Here is a 27,184-nt window from a genome sequence, read left to right as displayed (position 1 = left end):
TAATTTCACTTTTGGGTTGCTTATTTCCAATGTATAGAAATACAGTTGATTTGTGTATATTGATCTCGTATCGGTCAACCTTGCCAGGCTCATTTATTAGCTCTAATACTTTTTTAGTGCATTCCTTAGGCTTTCTATACACAAGATCATCTTATCTGTGGCGGAGCTTTTAAAAATCACAATTCTTTCCACTACAACCATACTCTGTAGCCTTGGAAATTTACTAATTTAGGAGAAATTAGTTGACTTTTCTTTTTTAAAGATTTTATTTTTTTCCTTTTTCTCCCGAAAGCCCCTGGTACATAGTTGTATATTCTTAGTTGTGGGTCCTTCTAGTTGTACCATGTGGGATGCCGCCTCAGTGTGGCTCGATGAGCGATGCCATGTCCGCACCCAGGATTCGAACCGACGAAACACTGGGCCACCCGCAACGGAGCGCGCAAACTTAACCACTCGGCCACGGGGCTGGCCCCTAGTTGACTGTTTAAGGTTATATTTAGGAAAGAAACAATTGCTACTTTGTAATTGTCTTTTCTAATCTTTAAAGAAAAAAAAAAGCAGACTTTTAGGGTGGAACATTTGTGGAGAAAGCAAAGTCCCACAAATAAACTCAGTTTCCTTGAGCTTATTTGGGGAAGTCTTGCTTTAAATAATATTCCCATTATTTGGTGATATGGGAACCATAGACCTTCTAACCATAGTTCGTTTGGCACAGACTGAAATAACAGTGATTATACTTTAAGAGATAAGCATTCTAATTTGTTTTTAGATTCAGGAGGAGTGGCTGAGCTAAGAAAAATGACCTTCAATATCCAAAACATACCTCTAGTGCTTCATTCGTATTCCGCTGCTCATTCAGTTTTGTTTCTTTGCCTATTAAGACCTCAACCTTGGGGTAAGATTTTAAGATGTTATGTTTCAGACTAGGAGAGAACTTCTTTAATTCTAAGTTAGTGATAAATCTGCCAAGTGATGCTTATTTGAAAGCCATCAGCTGGTGAGTTATGAGTCCTAGTTATATATATAGTTACGTACATATAATTCACTGAAAAGTCACCAAAAAGCCTAGAACATCTTGGGTTTCCTTTTTCCTCTTCAGGACTACAGTTAGATTTGGAAATCTCGGGGAATGGTAAAGGTTTAGTGATAGGATGCCCCTAAGATTGACTCCTGGTGTCTTTCATGGTAAGCTCATGGAATTTCAAATGAGAGCCGGAGTACAGAGCAGAACTTAAAAAGTGCTTTGGTTTTTAGTTTCTGATTTTCCAGCTATATGATAGGAGGAGTACTCTCAGGTCTCATAGCCTCACAAGGCATGGAGAAATCTTAGACAGTCAAATGTTAAGCTAGAAAGCTATTTGTGCCTCCTAAAAGGAGAAAAGAACGTTAACCTGAGGTGATATTACAGTGTTTTCCAAAGTGAAGAGGGAAAATTCCAGGAACCCATTGTGACTGTTGGGCTTATGGATGTTGTTTCTAATCATGAACTTACAGAAAAATGTAGAGACCAAGCATTTCAGAAAATGAATGCCCCAGAATGACTTATCAGAGCAGGATGGAATATTCAAAGACTTATGAACCTATAAAATATTTTTGGAGAAAATTTGAGTTTTCCAGAGTGGCAAAACTTAATATTTTAATTTTTTAAAAGTTGATTAGCCATGAAAATGAGTAGAAATATTGGTAGTTTTCCTCTTTACCAATTATCCTCCTTCTCTCTTGCACGTATCATTTGGTTTGTCCAATTAGATTGGCTTGGCAATCTTATGATAATTGAGTACATAACCTCTATTAGGGAAGTTAGGAGAGTGAAAAATAAATTTTGTAAAAACTGTTCCAAGTGGTAAAAAATCTCCATCTCTTTTTCTGCAGAGTCCTATGACCAACTGTTCTTCCCATAGCAACTTTTTCTTCAACATAAATGTAGCATCAAGTCCTTGGGGTTTAAAAATAATAAATTTTGCTGCTGCCAAGTGATGCCAGTGTCTTTAACTTCCTGGAGCAGGATTTGTCATGTCTCAGTGACCCCTGGTGGCTTTGGTCCCAAGCCCTCTGATTGGACCCTTAACTCATTTCAAAAGAAATGAACCCTTCTTCAAGCTGTTGCTCTCCACTGAAAAACTCCCTTAGAGATCCATCTGATTAAATACTAGACAGCCTTTAGGACCCAGGTCAAGTTTTATCTTCTCCAAGAAGCCTTTTTCTTCCACTTGTCTAAGTGCCTCCCTCCTTAAACTTGTGTTTCCTTGCCATGAGGAACTCCTACAGTTTACCCAGTAGGAGTTGGATAGCCAGTACTATTTGGATCTATTGTCTAATTATTTCTTATGGATTCGATTTGGATACAGCACCATGTCTTCTACCACCCCTCCCCTTCCCGCAGGGCTTAGTACAGTGCTTATAAGCTGGGCTACTTAGAACTTGATAGCTAGCTAGCTAAGAATTGGCATTCTTACAACAGCCAGTATGTTAGAACAGCTGAGAACTGATAATAGGGCCACATTCTCAGGGTCATGTAGTTTGTAAACTGTCCAGCTCCAGGGAGCACCAGTCCAATAGTCCATGAAGTGAACGTCATTCACTGGATGATACAACATGGTAGCCCTGCATGTCCTCTTAGGTCTACAAGTGACCTGTGTTTATACATTACTGCTTCACATTTGCTGGTCTGGAGAATCTTTCCTACCTCCTTCCTTTCATATTTTTGTCTGTTTCAATAGGAAGTTAAAAAATAATGAGTGACTCTAACCCTTTTATAACTTTTTACGACAATATTTTTCAAAATAAAGTCGTGGATCCTTGTATCAGAAAAACCTGAAATGTTGGTTGAAATGCAGATTCTTCAGTCCTTCAGTCGATTTGAATCAGGCTCGGACTGGGGCTGGAGACGGGTGGGTGATTCTTAGGCACTTCGCTAAAATCTTAGGAAATGATTGTTGAAATAGCTTCTTGGTAAGGTGGAAACTATAGTGCCTCAAAGGGTTATTACCACTGTCCTTAACCTGTTGCACTGTTGTGAACATTTTGTGACTTATTTAAATTCAACCACTTCTTAGTAAGCAGTTAGTGCTCTATGCTCACCACTGTGCCTGCCATGTTGGGAGAATGAGATGTCTAGAATACAGCCTTTGCTCTCAAGGTGTTAATAATCTATGTGGGAAGACAAGATGTACAATAAATGTGTGTATGCACAACACGTATCTGCAAATGTATACATACTATATAGAGATAGTTTTAAAAAACAGATTATTATTAAGAGTACAGGTCTATAGGATTGACAGTTTGTAGAGATGAGATATGTCTTAGGGGTCACAGATGGCTCTATACTTCAGAGAGACTAGATTTCAGTACTTCAGGCGGGCATTTGCATAAGAATAGTGGAATAGTGGAAAAGGCTCTAGACCTGGTGTTCAAAGTTCACATTTTGGAATTCAGGTTAGGGCTCTAGTAAACAGTGAATGTTAGTTACTTTAATTATAGGAAAAATAAGATTGTGGGTTGGGGTAAGGGACATCTTAAATTCATTCACTAATTTTTAGTAACATATATATATATATGTTTACAGTTTTAGACCATATAAATATTAAAATGGAAATGAGTACCTTAGCTTTATATGCCAATATTTGGTTAATAGCTTCTGTTACTTTCTATGGGATACTGAAGGAGAGGTCAAGAAAAGAGAATTTCATTTTTGACAGCTATCCTACAATTATTACATTAAAAATTTATTTCACCAGGATGCTTGGCAGAAAGGAATCTTCATTTCCTCAGAATGCTTGGTGGAAAAATTGCCAGAAAGCCATTTTTATTTATATATTATTTGTTTATAATTGTATTATAGTGTAAAAAAATTGTTTTTTTTTTCTTTTGGTCACATCTTTGTCATTTGAATGTCATTTCTCATTGGATAATTTATTGGTCTAGATTAGAAGATTGTGGGAGCCTTCCTCAAATCTCTGTTGGGCCTGCTTCATACAGAGATGGAAATTTAGAACTGGAAATGAGCTACAGATGATCTAGGTTAATTTCTATTTTACCACTGAAAACTTACACATATAGCCGTTAGAACAATACCTGGCACATAGTGAGTGCCTAAGAAATTTTAGTTACTATTAGTAGTGGAATTTGAACCTAAGTCATTTGACTTTTTTTCCCCCTTTAGTTGCTGAGATTATTAACTTTGATTTCTTGACTGAGTCCATGAGGATTCTGACTTTTATTTCTGCCATGGTTTTATAATCTGTTTGTGTTTTTGAAGTTGTGTTATTTTTATAAGACAAAATTAGCAATGTCCGTTTAATAACAGATTTTATAAGGAAGAACTGATATTCTTTGTTTTGATGAACCTTTCTTTTCTCTTTTCAGAGGACGTTAAGCAAGTTTTTGGACAGACCACAATTCATCAACATATTCCATTTAACTGGGATTCAGAATTTGTTCAACTGCATTTTGGAAAAGAAAGAAAAAGACACCTGACATACGCAGAATTCACTCAGTTTTTACTGGTGGGTCTAGCTCTTAAAAAGTTAAAAAAAGTAAATAAGTAAGACTGGGATCCTGATTTACCTCCCACTTGCCAACCTTGGCCAAACGATCCTATTTGGAAGTATTTATTAGTGTGTAGAAACCATAGGATTAAACGGGCTCTTATGAACTGTGTAGAACCTCTTCATGTTTAAAAGGAATATACCTTGAGGCCCCAGGAAATCACATGATTTGCTGAAAAGTCAGGTAAGTCAGGAAGGGCAGAACTGGAACTTGAACTCGTGGCTTATGACTGGTTCTACTAGTATTTACCAATACTTTGTTTTCCTTGAGAAATAGCCAGATGTTGTCATCAGCATCTAGCCTTGGAATTGTTTCACCCGAGGCCTTTTATGGACAAGGCACTGGGTCTGGAATTGACTGCATACTGGAGTCACCTGGGGAGCTTTAAAAACTGTTGTTGCTTGGGTCCCTCACCTCTAGAGATTAGATTTGATGGGGTGGAGGGGATAGGGACAGCCTAGGCATTGGGATATTAAAACTTTCCAGATGCTTCTAACGTGCAGCCAAGTTTGAGAATCACTGTTCTAAGAGCACTTGCTGTTCTCGTCCCGGATTAAACTCTGTGGGAGGGGGAGTTGTCTCCATTTCTGGGGTGCACCTTCCCTGGCCCAGTCCCTCCTGCCTTTCTCTCTTTACCTCCCTCCCTCAGTTATGGTCATGTTGTTGGGCCACTGATGATGCCCGTGGAAGAGTAGTAACAAAATATGATTACAGTTTAGTTTTCCTCCTGAAGCATACTTTTAAAAATGTTTTAATTCCAATATTAGCATTTCGTCACTAAAGGTGAATATATGATATGTAGGCCTATGTGATAAACTAGTGTTTCTTTTGGATTTTTATGCATTTGTTTTGTTTCTCTAACAATTAAATTTTATTTCTATTTTATTAAATATAGTATTTAATGAGACTCGGTTAAGGCCGTTAGTTTGATGTGTTTAAATTCTGGGTCTTGAGGAAAAATTTGCCCGGGAAATCACCTTCTGTTCTTTGTCACTAGAAGTGTCCTCAGTGGGTGTCCTGGGTGCCCCTGCTTCTGTTGTGTGCCCAAGACCTTGCCAGAGCTTTCTGAGGAGTGGTCGGAAACACGATTGTGGAGTGGAGGTGGAGGGTACAAGGACGTACACACATACGCCATGCCGTGTGCTCATTCAGTTGGCATTTTGTGGTCTTCATTCTCAGGCACCAGCATATGTAATAAGTTGACTTTAATAGGCGCTTCTCTTTTGACTTTTACTGATGTTGTTATGATATATAAAATTTGTCATGCTGTTTAGTTTGCTTTTATTTTCCTGGTCTTTGGAAACTTAAAACAAAATGTCTTAAACCTGCCTTTGTATTTTTTTTCAAACATATTAATGCCTATGAGTACCCGTTTTCAGTTGTATATAAACACAAACCTACTTACATAACTCAGGTGGAGAATGGAATGTGAGTTGGATTTTTGATGTTGTTTACACAAGACATCGGCGCGCAGTAGGAGGTGGTATTCATTTTGATGAGGAATAATTACAATAATGCTATTGAGACAAATGCCTCAAATTGACTTTATGGAATACAGCCTAATTAACTTTTAGTCTTAATGGCATGTTAGCAATAGTGAGGATGATCGCGTTTCCCTTTAAGCAAGTATCAATTATGCTGAATTGAGTCAGCTCAATTGAACCACTCACAGCGGCTTCTAGGCCTTCTTCAAGATATGGAGAAGCCAGAGTCAAAGATCGGATGACTCAGGGATTACTGAGTAGATTTCCAGCTGCACTTTGTAGGGTGTTCACTTACATTTGACTCCATTCTATAATGGTGAGTGGAAAAACATTCCATTGTGTCCTGCGCAGGATGAATTTGAGGTTGTGGCCAGAATGCAAGTGCTAAACTTCTACTAGATTAAAATGGTTATGGTGGATAACTATCTTGGTTAGGCCCTTGCTTTTGTGTCCCACTGCAGGCCCAGATTTAAAGGAATTAATGGAAGTATCATGATAGACTTTATATGAATGCCAGTGAAATGCCAGTTTTGATGTCTCCATTGGGTCACCGCCCCCCTCCCTCCACTTCACATGTTTGGTTTGCTTCCTTTGAACTCTTCTGAATGCAGATAGAGCTTCAAACCTCTACTTCAAATGCTTTGTTTGCTTCCTTTGGGCTCTTTTCTGGATGTAGGGAACTTCTTAAAGATATGAGAGAACTTAATCTCCCATATTGCCAGCTCTTGCTTTGTCAAGCATGCTCCCGCCTTTCTGCTCTAGGGCAGGGCTCGGAAGCAGGCACCAGCTACCTGGCTGGCGCCAAGGTTGTGAAAGCAGATGTTTAGCTGCTTGAAATGTAAAAGAACTGCCTGGTGCATGCTGCTACCTGTCACCTGATGAGAAAGAGGAACTGTAGGGGCAGCTGAGAAGTGCTTGTGCTTTCAAGGAGCCTCAGCGGTGTATAGAGAAAACCCTGCTCAATCCCCCTGAAGGTCCTAGAAGGTAGTTCAGCCAACTCAAACTTTAGGCTTGCATGTGTAAAGTTACCTATGATTATATATGTACACGTGTTTGTGATTGGTGGGCAGTGCCATCCTCTGCAAGGTCAGATTTCTTTTTTCTTCATTTAATAAATGTTTTACTATATCTAAGCAAGTGTGTGTTTGTTATAAGCCACCATGTGGCTGTGAGGACTCTCCATGTTCACGTGTTCATCTGTGTACTGTCTGGACAAGCTCCCCACCCACCAAGGTGGTGCTGGTCATGGTCACTGCTTGAATGTTGTTCACTGGTGTGTGGTTTTCTGTGCTTTTGTTCTAAATTCATAAAGTGGTGAATCAATTTGATATTCTTTGAGCCTTGTTTGTACTTTGCATCTAAATGATAATATTGAAGCAAGCAGCAGGAACACAAAGCCCCCTTCCTAGAGTCTTGTTCCTCGTTGACAGGGAAGGTTTTCAGAAGCAAGTGGGCCACAGTCCTGTTACCCCACCATTAATACTGTTGTACCTACTGCTACTGTTCTTTAATGCCCAGTTGTATCATCTCCACTGAACTGCGTGAGTGATGGTATATATGTGTGAATACAGTTTTATATGTGGGTATGTGTGGGTATTTTAAAATATTCTATAAACTTTTCCACATACCTCTACTCTCAGCTTCTAGATCAAAGCTCTAGTTTTATGGTTGCTAGCTGAAAAAAAGATTTTAATTTACTGAATTTTTAGAAAACACTTTGGAGAAATTTTCCGTTTCTGTACCCCATGGAACTAAGTGGTGTTGACATAAAACTCTCTACCCTGTCTGGAAGTATTTTCTGTGCTGTGATTATTACTCGCATGGGGCAAACCACCCAATTCAGCAGATGCTTACTGAGCATGCAAGGTTTGTCGAGAGGCCTCTGCAAAGGGCTGAGAGGTGCAAAGATAACGACTTCTGGGACACTTATAATTTACAAGTCCAGGAGTTGTTCCTGTGTTTATCCGTGTGACAGCTCAAAAGGAGCAAATGCACTCAGGTCTAAAATGTATACTCTACAGGTTGCTCTTTTGTGGCATAAACCTTTATGGCAGCTGTAAAACCGAAACCAACATTCAGAGTGTGGTTAGTGCAGCCATCCAAAGTACCAACTTAAAGAGCCAGACACCAGCATGATGTCATCTAGTTAACTGCCTGTTTCACAGATGAGGAGACTGAGGCCTTTCACGTTAGAGGCTCTTAGGGAGATTTTTTGTGGCTTTGATTTGCATTTCTCTAGTAACTAATGATGTTGAGCATCTTTTCATGTGCTTATTGGCCACTTGTATATCTTCTTTGGAGAAATGTCTATTCAGATCCATTACTCTTCTTATTGGGTGAGCGTTGTAGACAATGGTGAGCACATAGTGAAAGAAAGTCTTCTTAAACTTTTCTACCAAATTATTCTGTAACAGTTGATATTAAGAGTCAGTCTCAAAAACAGAAGTAATAATAGTAACAATCTGTATAATTTACAAAGTGCTTTTAAATACTCTATTTCCAATAATAGCATCCCCCAATACCCTGAGAGGTAATTTTATCATTATCCCCTATTATATGCAAAAGAATAAACAGACTCTAGGGAAAAATTTTGCATTTACAGGTAATTTTCTTGGCAAAATGCTCATGGTTTTCATTAGGTTCCCAAAGCAGTACCCCAAAAGAGTACAGAGCAGCTGTTCCAGAGCTTAGCTTCTTCCGTAAGATCACTGACATGTGAGGGATTCAAAAATATGATGCTGTTACTACTATACTACACATTCTCCAGGGCCAAGGCTATGAAGAGTTTCTCTTCCTGGAAGGGGCTGTGCTTCTGAGTGGGGGTGTACAGTGATGCATTGCTGAACATTTAGCATTCCTGATTGCTACCCATTAATTGCCAAATATGATAATAAAAAAGCCTTTCGTGGTGTATGTAACTCTCATTTCCAATTGATTTTTATTTTTTTTTTTATTTTTTTTTTTATTTATTTATTTATTTTTTCACTGGTGAATTCTATCAGATATTTATTTATTTATTTTTTTATTAATGTTATGATAGATTACAACCTTGTGAGATTTCAGTTGTACATTTTTGTTAGTCATGTTGTGGGTACACCACTTCCCCCTCCGTACCCTCCCCCCACCCCCCCCTTTTCCCTGGTAACCACCGATCAGATCTCCTTATCAATATGCTAATTTCCACCTATGAGTGGAGTCATATAGAGTTCGTCTTTCTCTGACTGACTTATTTCGCTTAACATAATGCCCTCGAGGTCCATCCACATTGTTGTGAATGGGCCAATTTCGTCTTTTTTTATGGCTGAGTAGTATTCCATTGTGTATATATACCACATCTTCTTTATCCAATCATCAGTTTCTGGGCATGTAGGCTGGTTCCACGTCTTGGCTATTGTAAATAATGCTGCGATGAACATAGGGGTGCAACGGACTCTTGAGATATCTGATATCAGGTTCTTAGGATAGATACCCAGTAATGGGATGGCTGGGTCATAGGGTATTTCTATTTTTAACTTTTTGAGAAATCTCCATACTGTTTTCCATAGTGGCTGTACCAGTTTGCATTCCCACCAACAGTGTATGAGGGTTCCTCTTTCTCCACAACCTCTCCAACATTTGTCGTTCTTGGTTTTGGATGTTTTTGCCAATCTAACGGGGGTAAGGTGATATCTTAGTGTAGTTTTGATTTGCATTTCCCTGATGATTAGCGATGATGAACATCTTTTCATGTGTCTATTGGCCATATTCATATCTTCTTTTGAGAAATGTCTGTTCATGTCCTCTGCCCATTTTTTGATCGGGTTGTTTGTTTTTTTGTTGTTAAGCAGTGTGAGTTCTTTGTATATTATGGAGATTAACCCTTTGTCGGATAAGTGGCTTGTAAATATTTTTTCCCAATTAGTGAGCTGTTTTTTTGTTTCAATCCTGTTTTCCCTTGCCTTGAAGAAGCTCTTTAGTCTGATGAAGTCCCATTTGTTTATTCTTTCTATTGTTTCCCTCAACTGAGGAGTTACAGTGTCCGAAAAGATTCTTTTGAAACTGATGTCAAAGAGTGTACTGCCTATATTCTCTTCCAAAAGACTTATTGTCTCAGGCCTAATCTTTAGGTCTTTGATCCATTTTGAGTTTATTTTGGTGTGTGGTGAAAAAGACTGGTCAATTTTCAATCTTTTGCATGTGGCTGTCCAGTTTTCCCAGCACCATTTGTTGAAGAGACTTTCTTTTCTCCATTGTAGGCCCTCTGCTCCTTTGTCGAAGATTAGCTGTCCATAGATGTGTGGTTTTATCTCTGGGCTTTCAATTCTGTTCCATTGATCTGTGGACCTGTTTTTGTACCAGTACCATGCTGTTTTGATCACTGTAGCTTTGTAGTATGTTTTGAAATCGGGGATTGTGATTCCGCCGGCTTTGTTTTTCTTGCTCAGGATTGCTTTAGCAATTCGCGGTCTTTTGTTGCCCCATATGAATTTTAGGATTGTTTGTTCAATTTCTGTGAAGAATGTTCTTGGGATTCTGATTGGGATAGCATTGAACCTGTATATTGCTTTAGGTAGTATGGACATTTTAACTATGTTTATTCTTCCAATCCATGTGCAAGGAATGTTTTTCCATCTCTTTATGTCATCGCCTATTTCTTTCAAGAAAGTCTTGTAGTTTTCATTGTATAGATCCTTCACTTCCTTGGTTAAGTTTATCCCAAGGTATTTTATTCTTTTCGTTGCGATTGTGAATGGGATAGAGTTCTTGAGTTCTTTTTCTGTTAGTTTATTGTTAGTGTATAGAAATGCTACTGATTTATGCACGTTAATTTTATACCCTGCTACTTTGCTGTAGTTGTTGATTATTTCTAATAGTTTTTCTGTGGATTCTTTGGGGTTTTCTATGTATAAGATCATGTCGTCTGCAAACAACGAGAGTTTTACTTCTTCGTTACCTATTTGGATTCCTTTTATTTCTTTTTCCTGCCGAATTGCTCTGGCCAGCACCTCCAGAACTATGTTGAATAGGAGTGGTGAAAGTGGGCACCCTTGTCTTGTTCCTGTCCTCAGAGGTATGGCTTTCAGCTTTTGTCCATTGAGTATGATGTTGGCTGTGGGTCTATCATATATGGCCTTTATTATGTTGAGGTACTTTCCTTCTATACCCATTTTACTGAGGGTTTTTATCATAAATGGGTGTTGGATCTTGTCGAATGCTTTCTCTGCATCTATTGAGATGATCATGTGGTTTTTGTTTTTCATTTTGTTGATGTAGTGTATCACGTTGATTGACTTGCGGATGTTGAACCATCCCTGTGTCCCTGGTATAAATCCCACTTGATCATGGTGTATAATCTTTTTGATGTATTGCTGTAATCGGTTAGCCAAAATTTTGTTGAGGATTTTTGCATCTATGTTCATCAGTGATATCGGCCTGTAGTTCTCCTTCTTTGTGTTGTCCTTGTCAGGTTTGGGGATCAGAGTGATGTTGGCTTCATAGAATGTGTTAGGGAGTTCTCCATCTTTCTCAATTTTCTGGAACAGTTTGAGGAGAATAGGTATTAAGTCTTCTTTGAATGTTTGGTAGAATTCTCCAGAGAAGCCGTCTGGTCCTGGACTCTTATTTTTGGGGAGGTTTTTGATTACCGTTTCTATTTCCTTACTTGTGATTGGTCTATTCAGATTCTCCATTTCTTCCTGATTCAGTTTGGGGAGATTGTAGGAGTCTAGGAATTTGTCCATTTCTTCCAGGTTGTTCAATTTGTTGGCATATAGTTTTTCATAGTATTCTCTTATGATCTCTTGTATTTCATTGGTATCTGTTGTGATTTCTCCTCTGTCATTCCTGATTTTATTAATTTGCGATTTCTCTCTTCTTTTCTTGGTGAGTCTGGCTAGGGGTTTGTCAATTTTGTTAATTCTTTCGAAGAACCAACTCTTTGTTTCATTGATCCTTTCTATTGTCTTTTTTGTTTCAATATCGTTTATTTCTGCTCTTATTTTTATTATTTCCCTCCTTCTACTGACTCTGGGCCTTGTTTGTTCTTCTTTTTCTAGTTCTGTTAGGTGTCGTTTGAGGTTGCTTACGTGAGCTTTTTCTTGTTTAGTGAGGTGAGCCTGTATTGCGATGAATTTCCCTCTTAGGACTGCTTTTGCTGCATCCCAAATGATTTGGTATGTCGTGTTCTCATTTTCATTTGTCTCCAGATAATATTTGATTTCTTCTTTAATTTCTTCAATGATCCATTGTTTGTTGAGAAGCGTGTTGTTTAGTCTCCACATTTTTGCACCTTTCTCTGCTTTTTTCTTGTAGTTGATTTCTAGTTTAATAGCGTTATGATCAGAAAAGATGCTTGATATTATTTCAACTCTCTTGTATTTATTGATGTTTGCTTTGGTTCCCAAAATATGGTCAATCCTTGAGAATGTTCCATGTGCACTTGAGAAGAATGTGTAACCTGCTGTTTTTGGATGAAGTGTTCTATATATATCTATTAAGTCCATCTGGTCTAATTTTTCATTTAATTCTATTATTTCCTTGTTGATTTTCTGTCTGGATGTTCTGTCCATTGGTGTTAATGGTGTGTTGAGGTCCCCTACTATTATTGTATTGTTGTTGATGTCTTCTTTTAGTTCTATTAAGAGTTGCTTTACAAATTTTGGTGCTCCTGTGTTGGGTGCGTATATATTTATAAGTGTTATGTCTTCTTAGTGGAGAGTCCCTTTTATCATTATATACTGTCCCTCTTTGTCTTTCTTTATCTGTTTTGCTTTGAAATCTACCTTGTCTGATATTAGTATAGCGACACCTGCTTTCTTTTGTTCATTATTAGCTTGGAGTATTGTTCTCCATCCCTTCACTCTGAGTCTGTGTTTGTCTTTGGGGCTGAGGTGTGTTTCCTGGAGGCAGCATATTGTTGGATCTTGTTCTTTGATCCATCCTGCCACTCTGTGTCTTTTGATTGGGGAGTTCAATCCATTTACATTTAGAGTGATTATTGAGACGTGGGGGCCTACCACTACCATTTTGTGTCTTGTTTTCCGGTTTTCTTCAGTTTCCTTTGTTTCTCGTCCCATGGTTTAATCTGTTCTGATGTAGAGCTGCTACTCTCTGTTGTTGTCCTTCTACTTATCTCCTCTGCTCTTGGTTTTGTAGCCCCTTTCCTTTTTTGGATTTTTCAGGAATGAGGGTTTTCCTGAGGATTTCCTGAAGAGGAGGTTTTGTGGCAATGAACTCCCTTAATTTTTGTTTATCTGGGAAAGTTTTTATTTCTCCATCGTATTTGAAGGATATTTTCGCTGGGTAGAGAATTCTCGGCTGTTGGTTTTTGTCCTTCAGATTTTTGAATATATCATTCCACTCTCTTCTAGCCTGTAAAGTTTCTGCTGAGAAATCTGCTGATAGCCTGATGGGGGTTCCTTTGTAGGTTAGTTTCTTTTGCCTGGCTGTCCTTAATATTTTCTCCTTGTCGTTGACTTTTGCTAGCTTCACTACTATATGCCGTGGAGTTGGTCTTCTTGCATTGATAAAGTTTGGAGATCTATTGGCTTCTGTCACCTGAAGATCCATCTCCCTCACCAGATTTGGGAAGTTCTCAGCCATTATTTCTTTGAATAGGTTTTCTGCCCCTTTCTCCTTCTCTTCTCCCTCTGGTATACCTATAATCCTTACGTTGCATCTCCTAATTGTGTCTGATAATTCTCGGAGAGTTTCTTCATTTCTTTTAAGTCTTGCTTCTCTCTCCTCCTCTGCCTGCAACAATTCTATATTGCCATCTTCCAAATTGCTAATTCTTTCCTCCATATTATCGGCCCTACTGTTCAGAGCATCTAGATTTTTCTTTTTTTTTTTTTTTTTTTTTAGCCACGCGGCAGCCCCAAAACTCAATTTTATTTTTTTTATTTTTTTTTTTTATTATTATTTTTTTTTATTAATGTTATGATAGATTACAACCTTGTGAGATTTCAGTTGTACATTTTTGTTAGTCATGTTGTGGGTACATCACTTCCCCCTCCGTACCTTCCCCCCACCCCCCCTTTTCCCTGGTAACCACCGATGAGATCTCCTTCTCAATATGCTAATTTCCACCTATGAGTGGAGTCATATAGAGTTCGTCTTTCTCTGACTGACTTATTTCGCTTAACATAATGCCCTCGAGGTCCATCCACATTGTTGTGAATGGGCCAATTTCGTCTTTTTTTATGGCTGAGTAGTATTCCATTGTGTATATATACCACATCTTCTTTATCCAATCATCAGTTTCTGGGCATGTAGGCTGGTTCCACGTCTTGGCTATTGTAAATAATGCTGCGATGAACATAGGGGTGCAACGGACTCTTGAGATATCTGATATCAGGTTCTTAGGATAGATACCCAGTAATGGGATGGCTGGGTCATAGGGTATTTCTATTTTTAACTTTTTGAGAAATCTCCATACTGTTTTCCATAGTGGCTGTACCAGTTTGCATTCCCACCAACAGTGTATGAGGGTTCCTCTTTCTCCACAACCTCTCCAACATTTGTCGTTCTTGGTTTTGGATGTTTTTGCCAATCTAACGGGGGTAAGGTGATATCTTAGTGTAGTTTTGATTTGAGCATCTAGATTTTTCTTAATCTCCTCTATTGTGTTCTTCATTTCCAATATTTCTGTTTGGTTCTTCTTTATCGTATCAAACTCTTTTGTGACATAGCTCCTGAACTCGTTGAGTTGTCGGTCAGAATTCTCTCTTAACTCAGTGAGTATTTTAATGATGGCTGTTTTGAAGTCATCATCATTTAGGTTATATATCTCATTTTCTTTGGGATTGTTTTCTGTGTATTTGTTACTTTCTTTCTGTTCTGGAGATTTAATGTATTTTTTCATATTGCTTGATGATGTTGATTTGTGCCTCCGCATGGAGATAGAGTTTAGTTGCTCCTTTCACTTGTTTCAGCTGCTGCGGTGGGGGGAGCAGCTGTTTATACTTCACCAACCAGGAACCCTGTCCGTAGTTGCTAACTGGGCCTGGGCCCCTCTTCGTAGCCACAGTGGCCCTTTGGATTCCCTCCTCTGCCGTGGGGGCCGTCACGGGGGGCTTCAGGCTGCAGGGGCCTACTGTTGTTGCCCACCTAGATGCGCTCTCTCCTTGGGGTCTGCAACGGTGTTATGGGCTTTTCCAGCGGCCAGGGGTGGGATCACTTATATTTGTCGCTCCGTTGCTGTCGGCACCCACCAAATCTCACTTGTCCTCTATGGGTCGCAGGAGAGTTATTGGCATCTTCTACAGTCTGTGGTTAGTACACCTAGCTATGCTGCTTTTGCCCTGGGGTCTTCCAGCCTTGTGGCTGGCGGCTGGGTGCCTTCTACTGGTGCTGTGCAGAGGCTTTCCCTAAGGCTTCTGTGAGCCTGTAGGGTTTCCCCCTAGGCTACTAAGCTGGGTCTCTGGAACTCTCTCCAGCCCCAGTCCTCTCCGAGATCTCCGGCAATCCCTAGCCTCACCGGGTGGGCAACGGCAGCTGGGGGTCGCCCCGTCCTCTGGGCTTCTCTCCGGGCCTCTGCCGGGAGCTCTGAATGCTGGGCGTGGCCCCTCTGCTAATGGCAGACAGAGAGTTTTGTCTGCTGCCTGGGGGAGCTCCGGCGCTTCCCCTCCGGGTCGCCGGACCCGCCTTTGAAAGTTCCCCCGCCCCGGTCCTCTCCGAGATCTCCGGCAATCCCTAGTCCCACGGGGCGGGCAACGGCAGCTGGGGGTCGCCCCGCCCTCTGGGCTTCTCTCCGGGCCTCTGCCGGGAGCCCTGAGTGCTCAGCGTGGCCCCTCTGCTACCGGCAGACAGAGAGTTTTGTCTGCTGCCTGGCGGAGCTCCGGCGCTTCCCCTCCGGGTCGCCGGACCCGCCTTTGAAAGTTCCCTCGCCCCGGTCCTCTCCGAGATCTCCGGCAATCCCTAGTCCCCCGGGGCGGGCGTCTCTCTGGGACCCTCCGGGCGCCCCGAGCACCAGGCTGGGTCTCCCCGCCAATGGCGGGGAGAGACTCTCCCCGCGGGCTCAGGTGCGCAACTCCAAAGTTTCCCTCTGCGTTTAGGAGTAATTGCAGGGGGTTTAAGTAGGGTTCTGGTCACCTGTTTCCACCGTCGCTCCTCTGTTGTGTTCTCGCTCCTGCCCTAGATGTGTGTGGATCCTCTGGGGGCGTCCGTTGGAAGAAAGCCGCTTGCGGGTACTAGGCTGCCCGTCGGGGTCGGAGAGTTTTCACCTATTTCCACATCCTCCCGGAGGAAAGTCCGTCCGCCTTCCGATGTATAGTCGCGTGGGTGTCTCAGACGTCCTGAGATGCTGTCTGGATATCCTTTGTCAAGCGATAAGTGTCCAAATAATTGTAGACTCGAAGGGCGAGAGACAAAGAGGACTACTCACGGCGCCATCTTGGAATCAAGTCGTCCAATTGATTTTTAATGTTTTATAATCACAGGTATATATTTCACGTATAATTATTACAGTTTTAAGATAATCTACATATAGTTTCCAGTGGCTCCAATCTCGGGATAGAAAAGTCTAGGATTGTTACCAAATGCCATAGAGCTTGTTAACTAGAAACTGTTGTATTAACAACCTCTCCTATAGCATTTTCCAGTTTAGAAAGTGCTTTTACTTGTATTTGTTCTTACAATGACCTCGGGTGTTAAGCATTTGCTATCATTTCTGTATGAAGGATGAACACCCAGAAGATTTGGAGATGTTTTTGGATTTGTTCAAGATCAGACAGGTGGAACTGAAGTTGATTTTAATTTTCCTAAATCTCTAGCAATGTTTTTCAAATTTTAGTGTAAAAATTTGCTGAGGTGATTGTTTTAAAATGCAGAGTCCAGGGAAAACTGGAAAGCCATATGTAAAAGAATGAAAATTGACCATTCTTTCTCACCATTCACTGAAATAAACTCAAAATGGATCAAAGACCTAAAGGTGAGACCTGAAACCATAAGGCTTCTAGAAGAGAATGTAGGCAGTACACTCTTTGACATCAGTATTGAAAGGATCTTTTCGGACACCATGCCTTCTCAGAGAAGGGAAACAATGGAAAGAATAAACAAATGGGACGTCATCAGACTAAAGAGCTTCTTCAAGGCAAATGAAAACAGGATTGAAACAAAAAAACAACCCACTAACTGGGAAAAAATATTTGCAAGTCATGTATCTGACAAAGGCTTAATATCCATAATATATAAAGAACTCACACAACTCAACAACAAAAAATCAAACAACCCAATCAAAAAATGGGCTGGAGACATGAACAGACATTTCTCCAAAGAAGATATACAGATGGCCAATAGGCACATGAAAAGATGTTCATCATCGCTGATCATCAGGGAAATGCAAATCAAAACTACACTAAGATATCACCTTACACCTGTTAGAATGGCAAAAATATCCAAAACCAAGAGTGACAAATGTTGGAGAGGCTGTGGAGAAAAGGGAACCCTCATACACTGTTGGTGGGAATGCAAACTGGTGCAGCCACTATTGAAAACAGTATGGAGATTCCTCAAAAAGTTAAGAATAGAAATACCTTATGACCCAGCTATCCCACTACTGGGTATCTATCCTAAGAACCTGAAATCAGCAATTCCACAAATTCGATGCACCCCTATGTTCATCACAGCATTATTCACAATAGCCAAGACGTGGAACCAACCTAAGTGCCCAGCAACTGATGATTGGATAAAGAAGATGTGGTATATATATACAATGGAATACTACTCAGCCATAAAAAAGGACAAAGTCGTCCCATTCACAACAACATGGATAGACCTTGAGGGTATGGTGTTGAGTGAAATAAGCCAGACAGAGAAAGACGAACTCTGTATGACTCCACTCATAGGTGGTGGTTAACATATGGACAAAGAGAACTGATCAGTGGTTGCCAGGGGAAAGGGGGGTGGGGGGAGGGCACTAGGGGTGAAGTGGTGTACCTACAACATGACTAATAATGATGTACAACTGTAATTTCACAAGGATGTTAACTCTCATAACCTTAATAAAAAAAATATGTCTATATATAACTACACTAAGATATCACCTTACACCCATTAGAATGACAAAAATATCTAAAACTAATAGTAACAAATGTTGGAGAGGTTGTGGAGAAAAAGGAACCCTCATATACTGCTGGTGGGAATGCAAACTGGTGCAGCCACTATGGAAAACAGTATTGAGATTCCTCAAAAAATTAAAAATAGAACTACCATATGACCCAGCTGTCCCACTACTGGGTATCTATCCAAAGAGCTTGATGTCAGCAATTCCAAAAGTCCTATGGACCCCAATGTTCGTTGCAGCATTATTTACGAAAGCCATGACATGGAGGCAACCTACGTGCCCATCAACAGATGATTGGATAAAGAAGATGTGGTATATATATGCAATGGAGTACTACTCAGCCGTAAAACAGAACAAAATCGTCCCATTTGCAACAACATGGGTGGACCTTGAGGGAATTATGTTAAGTGAAATAAGCCAGTTAGAGAAGGGCAATCTCTGTATGACTCCACTCAAATGAGGAATTTAAAAATGTAGACAAAGAGAACAGATGAGTGGCTACCAGGGGAAAGGTGGGGTGGGGGGTGGGCACAAAGGGTGAAGAGGTGCACCTACAACACGAGTGACAGACAATAATGTACAACTGAAATTTCACAAGATTGTAACCTATCATTAACTCAATAAAAATTAAAGGAAAAATGCAGAGTCCAGGGCCTCTCTCTCCCAGAGAGTCTGGATAGGGCCTTTCCAGCAAGCATCCTGAATTGTGATGTTCTAGGTGGTCAGGGCTGCACAGCCCTGACTGTTCAAAAGCACAGAATCCAGTAAGGCTGACGGGAGCCCAGAGAGGCAAACAGGATCAGATTTGTGTTTTAGAAGGATCACTCTAGTTCTTGTGTAGAAAATCAAATGAAGAGGGACATGATCGAGGAGAGGGAAACAAGTTGGTTACTTTCTAATCCAAGAGAGAAACAACTGTGGCCTGGGTTGGATGGTAACGGTAGTGAGCCAAAGTAATTGGGTTCAAGGGAAGTTAAAGGGTTAGGCCTGACCAGGCGTGGTGATTTAGTAAGATGGGGACAGTTAAGGATATGCAGAAATCATGGCGGACTCCTAGGTGTTAGGCTTAGGCAAGTGGGAGGATGGTGGTGGTTTCCTGAGATGAGGAGCACAGGAAGAGGAGTTGTTACTGAGGGGCTACAGAGCAGTACTTTGCTTGTAATCACCTTTCATGTATGTGTTGCTGGATTGTTTAAACCTCCTCTCCTTGGTTCCTTAGAGTTAGGGTGATACTATAGGAGCCTGACCGATGGGTGTTTCTAAGGAATTCTGTTCCCCGTTTGATGGAGCCAGGAAATTTCTTGTTTCCAGAGGCCTTCCTCCTATTACTCTAGAAAGAGGAATCATAAAGAAATCATCAGTGCTTTAAATTGGTGGGGAGGCCAGGTTTTGAAGTTGGGGTTCCATTAGTTTCGTGAATTCTAGTTACCCAAGAAACAGGATAGCTGACTTGGGAGGGAATGGGGCTAAAAATCCTCTCTAATGTCTTCTCATCAAATAGAGTTTAAGAGTGAGGTTATGACCCAGTTGAGAGCCCTAATCACAAAGGTGTGAGTCTTTTACCATAACTATATTCAGGTGCCTCTTTTGTCAGACAAGGATGACGACACCCTCATCCTCATCATTTATGAGAGGTGAATCATAGTTGATAGAGCTGGGAATAGAACCTGGGAATCAGAGCTGTGTCTCGTGTCCCAGACTGGCCATTCACATTGGTAAAGACCCTTGTCATCAGATCACATGAGCCCCATGACAACCTTGTTGGATGCCAAGACATATACATGTTAATAGTGAAACTGAACGATTTTAGTTCTTTTTCTTAAGTCAAATTGAACATTATTCTGGTTTATGAGTTGGCATGGCGTACAAATCAGCCTGTCTTTTCTGTGTAAAATGGACATTTTGGTTATTCAGGTTCTGAGCCCAGAGAGTAGAGCTCTGGAAGCGTGTGGCTCCCAGGTGCTGGTGGTTGCCACATGTCCCTTTAGAGGCAGGAGAATCCCTGTTCCTAGTCAGCTGTGATCTGGGCTTCATAGTCACCATCACTTATGGTTTGCTACCGTATCTGCTATAGCCTCCTGGTATAACGTAGAACTTTCAACACAAAAGCCTACATATGTTAAAAAAGAAATTGTTCCCCCCCACAACCAAACAAAGGAAAACATAACCTTCCACCATGGCTATGTCAAATTCTCAAGCTTTGGAATAGATAGAACATTTCAGGAGTTAACAAAAAACAATCACTTGTAGAACTTGCTGAAGCCACAATTGTTTAAACAGCTTAGTGGACAACTAACTAGGTCCTTGCTTAGGACTGAGTAACCCAAGCCATTTGTGCCTCTCCTTTGTCCCCCAACTTGCCATCTGTGTTAGTTAAAATATCTAGACCATGGATGTTTAGTAGCTAGAGACCGTGACTATATTTGCATTTTTAACATGTGAGTGAATGTTTCTTATGTTGATTTTAAGTTGGACCAGGTGGTGTCTGCAATATAGCTTTGGTACTGTTTCATAGATAGAGCACCACTTGATGTTCCAGAATGAAATAAAAAGTAAAAGTGGCAAATGTTGCTGGCCCTTAGCCCTTCCAAGAGATTAGATTGTGTATTGTCTCCAAATGGCAGCCATTGCCAGTTTAGCAAAGGGTGACCAGAAATGTGATAATACCCTGGTCACTTGGAGAATTAGATGCAGGACACATTTCATGCACATTGCACTTTCTACTCTGTGCGCAAAGGAAATCGGAATTCATTGTGCAGTTGTGTGCATGGTGTTAGTCAGCTTGCTGTTTTCTTGAGCAGCCTGTTGTGCAGGCTTTTACAGTAACATCCTGGTAAAAATGAACACTCCATACAACATCTCCCCAGTAGTTACCCACTGTGAAGTTTAACAGTAAATCAGAAGAGCAAGGAAATTGAGATGGAAAAACTCTGTACTTGGTTTCTGCCGAGGTGTTGCTGGGCGAGTAGTGCCACATGCGACACTGCTGCTAGAGAGTCTCAATTAAAAGCCCCACCCAGTGAATTAGGGATGAAATTTCACCCTGGACTCTCAAAGTCTGACTGCCTGAGCTGAGTGCAGGGAGCACAGAAAAATGTTACAAATGAGAACTGCTTATTTCTCTACCTATTTCATTGCTGCGTTCCACCATGTAAGAATATGTGGATCTTTCATTAGAATTTTTTCTCCGAATTAGCATAGGATTATGGAAATGAGGTAGATACTTATGTTAAATAGTATACAGATTCTGATACTTGAGGTAATATAGAATTTGTTTGAAATAGGGCTAAATGTGAAACCATATTTTTTAAGCAAACCTTCTTTATACCTGCTTCTTCCCCAGAATTCTTCTGTCGCCACCCCTAAAAAGGAATTCTTTTGAATCGTATCCTTACTGATGATTCCTTTCTTTTATTCAAGGTTTAGACTTTTTTTTTTTAAGTTTCACAATTGTACAAAACACAAAAGTGCAAACTATCCAGAGACCTTTTTTGGTGTTCTTGGCTTTATAACATAAATCATATAGATCTGCTGCTTGTTTTGAGGGTCTATTGATCTAGTTTTTTCTGTTCCTGATAAATTGTTCTCAGGGTGAAGCACAAACTTACATGTCTGAATAGAGGTGGAGAGAATTTTTGCATTCAAAATATACCCACTTGAAAATTGTAGATTATTAAGGAAATGATGGGGCCTGGAACTATTAGAAGTGTGACTGTTAGACCTAAAGTCGTGTAACCCCTACATATGTTTATTTCTGTACAGCAGGCAATTTTGAAGAGTTTGGTTTTTTTTTCCCTACAGCAATCTGAATGTGTGTGTTGAAGTAGCTGGAAACTGCTGCAGTAAAAGCCTATTCCATTAATCATCACGCACCAGCATAGAGGGAACAGAAAACAGTTCCCTAGCAAATGTTAAAGAGAAATTGGGCCTCCCTTCCTGTGCTTGAGCAGAACTGCCCTGGAGAGAGCTCTGCAGCTCCCTGCTCGCTCCATGACCTTGTGGCCTCAGGTGGAGGAGGGCCCTTTCTCTTTAGTCCTTGCTGTGTCCGTCAGCGCCATTTAGCAAGCACCCCATTGCCCGACACGAAGAGCTCTCTGCAGAGCTATGCCAGCTTCCCACCTCTCTGGGTTTCCACAAGGTCTCAGGCCCTCGATTTTATTGTCTGTACTCACTTATTTGAGTATCAGTTAGATTTTTGTCATCTGCCTGCCCTTTGTATGTACTGTGGGATGATCTCATATGTTTCTACGAGTATTGCTTTTTCCTTCTGGTTTTCGGTAGGCCTCCCCTTAAAAGGAAGAGGCAGTCCATATAGGTTGATTATGGCTCTGGAGCCAGACCCCCCCAGGGGCATATCCGGTTTCATCCTTAGTGTCGTATGATGTTCAGCTGCTCTTCACCTCCTTTTTCTGTATGCAGAATGGAGGTGATGGTAGAGCACCCTTTATAAGCTTGTCAGGAGGCTTCAAAGAGATGAAGCAGGAAAAAACAACAGTCCCTGGAGCGTAGCACACACTTAGTAACACTTAGTAAATATTAGCCTTTTGGCTTTTCTCCCTAAAATCCTATCTGCGTTTCCCCGATTTAAACTTTTACCTGCACCTCCAGCTTTCTTTTGTTTATAGCTTAACTTTTCTTTATAACTTAAACTCGTCTCACTCCAAGTTTCTCATTGTGGTCAACCACCTCATCTCTTTCTCCTTAAGTATTTTCCTTTGTGGTACATTCTCCCATCTCCCCCGTAATCTCAGGGGAGAAGTCTTTGAGATATATCTTGCTCCGTTTTTATATACAAGTTATCACCAAAACTTTTCTTAAAATCTCTTTTCCAGTCATCTGTCCAAATCTACTTATGATTTTACCCAAGGCAGCATAAGTTATTGGTTAAAAATCTCAATTTTGGAATCAGACAATATCTTGGTGTAGATCTCAGCTTTGCCACTCCTTAGCTGTGTGACTTTGGACTAGTTACTTAACCTCCCTGAGCTTCAGGTGCCTCTTTGTAAGAGAGGATGTAATTATTAAGAGAAGATAATTATTACTTTGCAGAATTATTGTGAGGCTTAAATGAAATACTGTCTTTGAAGTTCTTGGCATAGCCCCTGGCCTGGAGTAAGTGTTGAAGCATTCAGCTGTTACTGTCATTCTCCACCCTGTCTGGTCTTCACACTGTTCCTGTGGCTAGTTCAAAATGACTCAGCAGAACCACTCTTCCTTACCAGGTAATTTTTTGAAAGACTCAAAGAACTTATATTGGAAGGGGCTTTAGAGGTTTCTAATCCATTCACCTTGACAAAAATCAAAGCTACTGTTTGTTAAGTGCCTGTCATGCATGACGTCTGTTTTTTACAACCCTGTATGGTAGGTGTTGCTGGGGTCTGAGAGGCAGACACGGTCCCCTAAGCTCTCCCAGCTAGGAGTGTCAGGACTGATGTTGAGCTGTGCCCATTCCTGTTCCAAACTGCAGGTTTTTGTCATCATAACATATTGCTTCCATAATCCTCTCTATTAAAATAAATAAATTCCTTGTCACATGTTCCTCAGCCTATAGTTGAATATTTCCAGTGACTGGAGCCTGCTACTTCACATGGTAGCCCATTTCTTTGTTGAATAGTTGTACAGATTAAATACTTCTGTGTTTTTGTGCTGAAACCTGATCTCTATTTTCTCTCCTTTGATTTTTTTTCTTAAGAAATGTGGAGAGCCCATCTAACTTCTTTTTTACCTGATAGTCCTTTAACCTTTAAGAACTTTTTATTTATTCAGATTTAAATGTTTGAATGTAACTACTGCTTCTTCCATTGTTCTTCCCTACCCTGCACTTATGATGAGTTTATCCAGTCTGGTCCCTTTCGTTTAGGAAATGAACATTCTCTTACACAGGCTCCATTCCGTGCGTACCAAATGCTCTCTGTCCCAGTTTTATCCCTCTGGGTTTGGATGGAGAATAGGTCAGGGTCTTGATAGCCCTAAGTACGCGTTCAGTTTTCCCTAAATAGCTTTGGAGGTGCCAATGGAGAGCTTTGATTTTAAGTCACTCTGCCATAAGTAGTGAGCCTGGATTTTTATTTCAAAGGTGTTTCATTCTCGAGTTAAGTATTTATGGAGTACCAATGTGTTAGCTCCCACAGGCCTCCTTATTTGTCTTTCTCCTCTTCAGTCTCTTGGGGTTATGAGAAAGCAGCAAACAGAAAGCAAGGCCAGGACAAGGCCTTTTAGATTTGGTTTCTCTCCTGCATGGTCTCTGCCATCGTTGGGAGAACAATCTGGGACTCTGAGTGCACAGAAGACTTTAGCCATAATGAAAAACTTTCAGGAATTTTATTGTTTTCTCATGAAAATTGGCAACCGAAAATATCTGGTTCATTAAGAATAAAGCGAATTGAATTTTTACTTTTTCATGAGATTTCATAATCTATTAAGATTCCTAAGTGTCAAATATATTTTGTAATCAAATTCCTGACAGTAGCATTCGCCCAGCTCCCCGTGCAGTAGAGTGAAGTATTAGGAGCATTGTGAGTGGGCGGAACTGCCAGGGTTTGAATTCTAGCTTTGCTGCTTCCTGTCAGGAGACTTGAGTTTCCTCAACTGCTACCATGAGGTTAATAATGGTACCAACCTCCTAGGATGGCTGTGAACATTAAATGAATTCCTGTAAAGTGCTTCAGAACAGTGTCTGGTGCATAAAACATGCTCGCTGAATGCTATCATGGTGGTCGTATCAGTTGAGGTAATTAAGTCTCATTTCTTCACCTGGAAGAAGAAACCATCACGGCATAGACAGATGTTCTTCAGAAGGCAACCCACATCTTTAGTAAACTACTTTCAAAGTTGGAGAAACACCTAAGTAAATGTTTTTTATTATATCCTTCTCTTTAGAAAACTACATAGATCTAGCTTCTTGTTCTTTCTGGAATTTATAATGTCCCCACTGTTTAAGAGCTGTTACAAGTGTATTCTCAAGTTGGTCATCATTATGGTTGAAAGTGCTTTCTTATTCCATGAGCAAGGAATCCCTGCTAGTAAATGTTTAATCATGGAAGTGTAGGCACAGAGATGTGTAGTGGCTCCATCCTCATTAGAAGTGCACGCCCTGTCCGCACTGTGAGTGTTGGCCCCCACTTGGTGTCCGTTACCCATTTTGGCATTACACCTAGGTTGGTGTTAGTGTCCTTGCTCCCTGCATTCTGAAGAGATGGGGTGGCCCGGGAAAGCGATGCTGTTTTTGGTCTAAGTGTCTGAGGATTGCTAAGACTCTATAAGTTATAAACTAGGGGAAATGGTAAATAACTGAACACACATTCTACTATTGTTAAGAGTAATCTTGGCTTACGATAGCTTTAGCAGTGGGTCTGGCAATTCAAAGGAGCTGTGTTCATTTACTTTCGATTGAATACATACTGTGGTCATTTTTCACTACAGGGTGTTTTAACAGTTGGCTTCTGCCTTCCTCTTAAATTGGAAGCACTTGTACAGAGAACCCCTTTTTGTTCAATAGATCATGATTTGTTCATTCAATTGGTTTTACAGAATACCGATTACCGATAGTTATGTCTCTGATTTATTGAGTGCCTACTATGTCTAAAGCATTCCGCCCACACCATAAGTGGGATGAACAGGACAGAGTCTCTTTTCCCTGGCAAGGTAGGAGGAAAGACAGGAGTGTAAACAACTGATTTTAATGTAAGATGGACTCAGACAAGTCTTATAATTTAGGTTCAGGCAGGGGGCACGAGATCGGATCAGTTATTTCCATTAGGAGGCCCAGTTATATGTACTTATTTGGTGGGTGTGGTGGGATTCCAGAAGCTAGAGAAAGGGCCAGCAGTCTATGCTAGGTGGAGAGAAGAATGTGAAGAAAGGCCCCAAGGTGTGGAAGATCTGGCAGGGCTGGGCATGGGGTGCTAGAGACCAGGCTGAGAGTAACTCCTCATCGAATCTTGAATACTCTCCTTCAGAGATGGCTCTTTATGATGAAAGGCCATCAGAGGTTTCTGCAGAGGGGGATGGAGGTCATATCTGAGATTCTGAAAGGCAGCTGTTAATGTGAACAAGGTGGACTGCAGAGGTCAGAGAGAAGCTTCACTGACAGTTGGGCCCGATGCGGTCTGAGGAGCGCCTGAACCAGTGACATCAGGAGTGAAGAAGAAAAGATGCATTTGAGTGAACTTTCAAAGGTCCAAGTGACACAATTTGTTAACTGATTTACTCTGGGGGAAAGGAAGCTTAGAGAATTGAAAGCGACAGATTTCCATGTTAGATAACCAGGAAACAAGATGCCAATAATTGTTTTGGACATAGGAGAGACACCAGGATTGAGGGCTGGATGGGGGACATGTAATAGTGGGTTCAGCAATGTGTGATTTTTTGGCCTTTACAGGGTACCCACGTGGATATATTCTCTGTGGTCCAGCAGGTAGGAGTGAGAGAAAACGGATCTGGGAGTCAAGCCTTATAAGAAATCTTTGAGGCCTTGGGAGGGAAGGTCTTTGTCCAGGAGAGTAGAGTGAGAAGACCTGAGTCTAAAGGTCTGACAAATGCCTCCTATTTAAGGAGTGAGTGGAAGAGGCACTAGAAAGATGAGGGTCCCAGAAGAGAGTTTCAGCAGGAACTGGCTGGGTCAAATTGGCAGATGCCGTAACTGAGAAGAGGTTTTTGAGTAGGATAGGAACTCTGATTCTCTATTATACTGTCTTTTTAAATTTTTTATTGTAGACATTTTCAAACTATACAAAAGTAGAAAAGTATAATGACCCCCATGTCCCCATTACCCTTTAATTACCATTAATATTTTATCAGTCTTCGTTCATCTGCCTGCCTCTCTCGGGGAAGAGAAGGGAGAGTTTGTTTGTTAGTGCCATTGAGTCAACGTCGATTCTAGTGACCCTGTGTAGACCAGAGCAGAACGCTGCTTGTCTTTTTTGCGCCATCCTCTCATCTTCCGGCGTTGTATCAGACAATGATCCAGGGCTATTCATAGGGTTTTCATGGCCAGTTTCTCAGAAGCAAGTGGCCAGTTCCTTCTTCCTAGTCTATCTTAGTCTAGAAGCTATGCTGAGACCTGTCTACCATGGGTGACCCTGCTGGTATTTGACATACCTGTGGCATA

General features: G+C 40.8%; 1 protein-coding gene across 2 annotated transcripts in view; it reads left to right on the top strand.

Annotated features, from left to right (window-relative positions):
- Positions 1-27,184, top strand: part of SLC25A13 (solute carrier family 25 member 13) — a 195,997-nt gene that overhangs the window by 87,866 nt on the left and 80,947 nt on the right. For both annotated transcript variants that reach the window (XM_023639244.2, XM_014739147.3), the window contains exon 5: positions 4,366-4,505. In XM_023639244.2, coding sequence (XP_023495012.1) covers positions 4,366-4,505 — 140 coding nt within the window. The remainder of the gene's footprint in view (positions 1-4,365; positions 4,506-27,184) is intronic.

The sequence above is a fragment of the Equus caballus genome, chromosome 4 (genome assembly GCF_041296265.1).
Source record: "Equus caballus isolate H_3958 breed thoroughbred chromosome 4, TB-T2T, whole genome shotgun sequence".
Lineage (NCBI taxonomy): Eukaryota > Metazoa > Chordata > Mammalia > Perissodactyla > Equidae > Equus > Equus caballus.
This window is presented reverse-complemented; position numbering and strand designations above follow the sequence as displayed.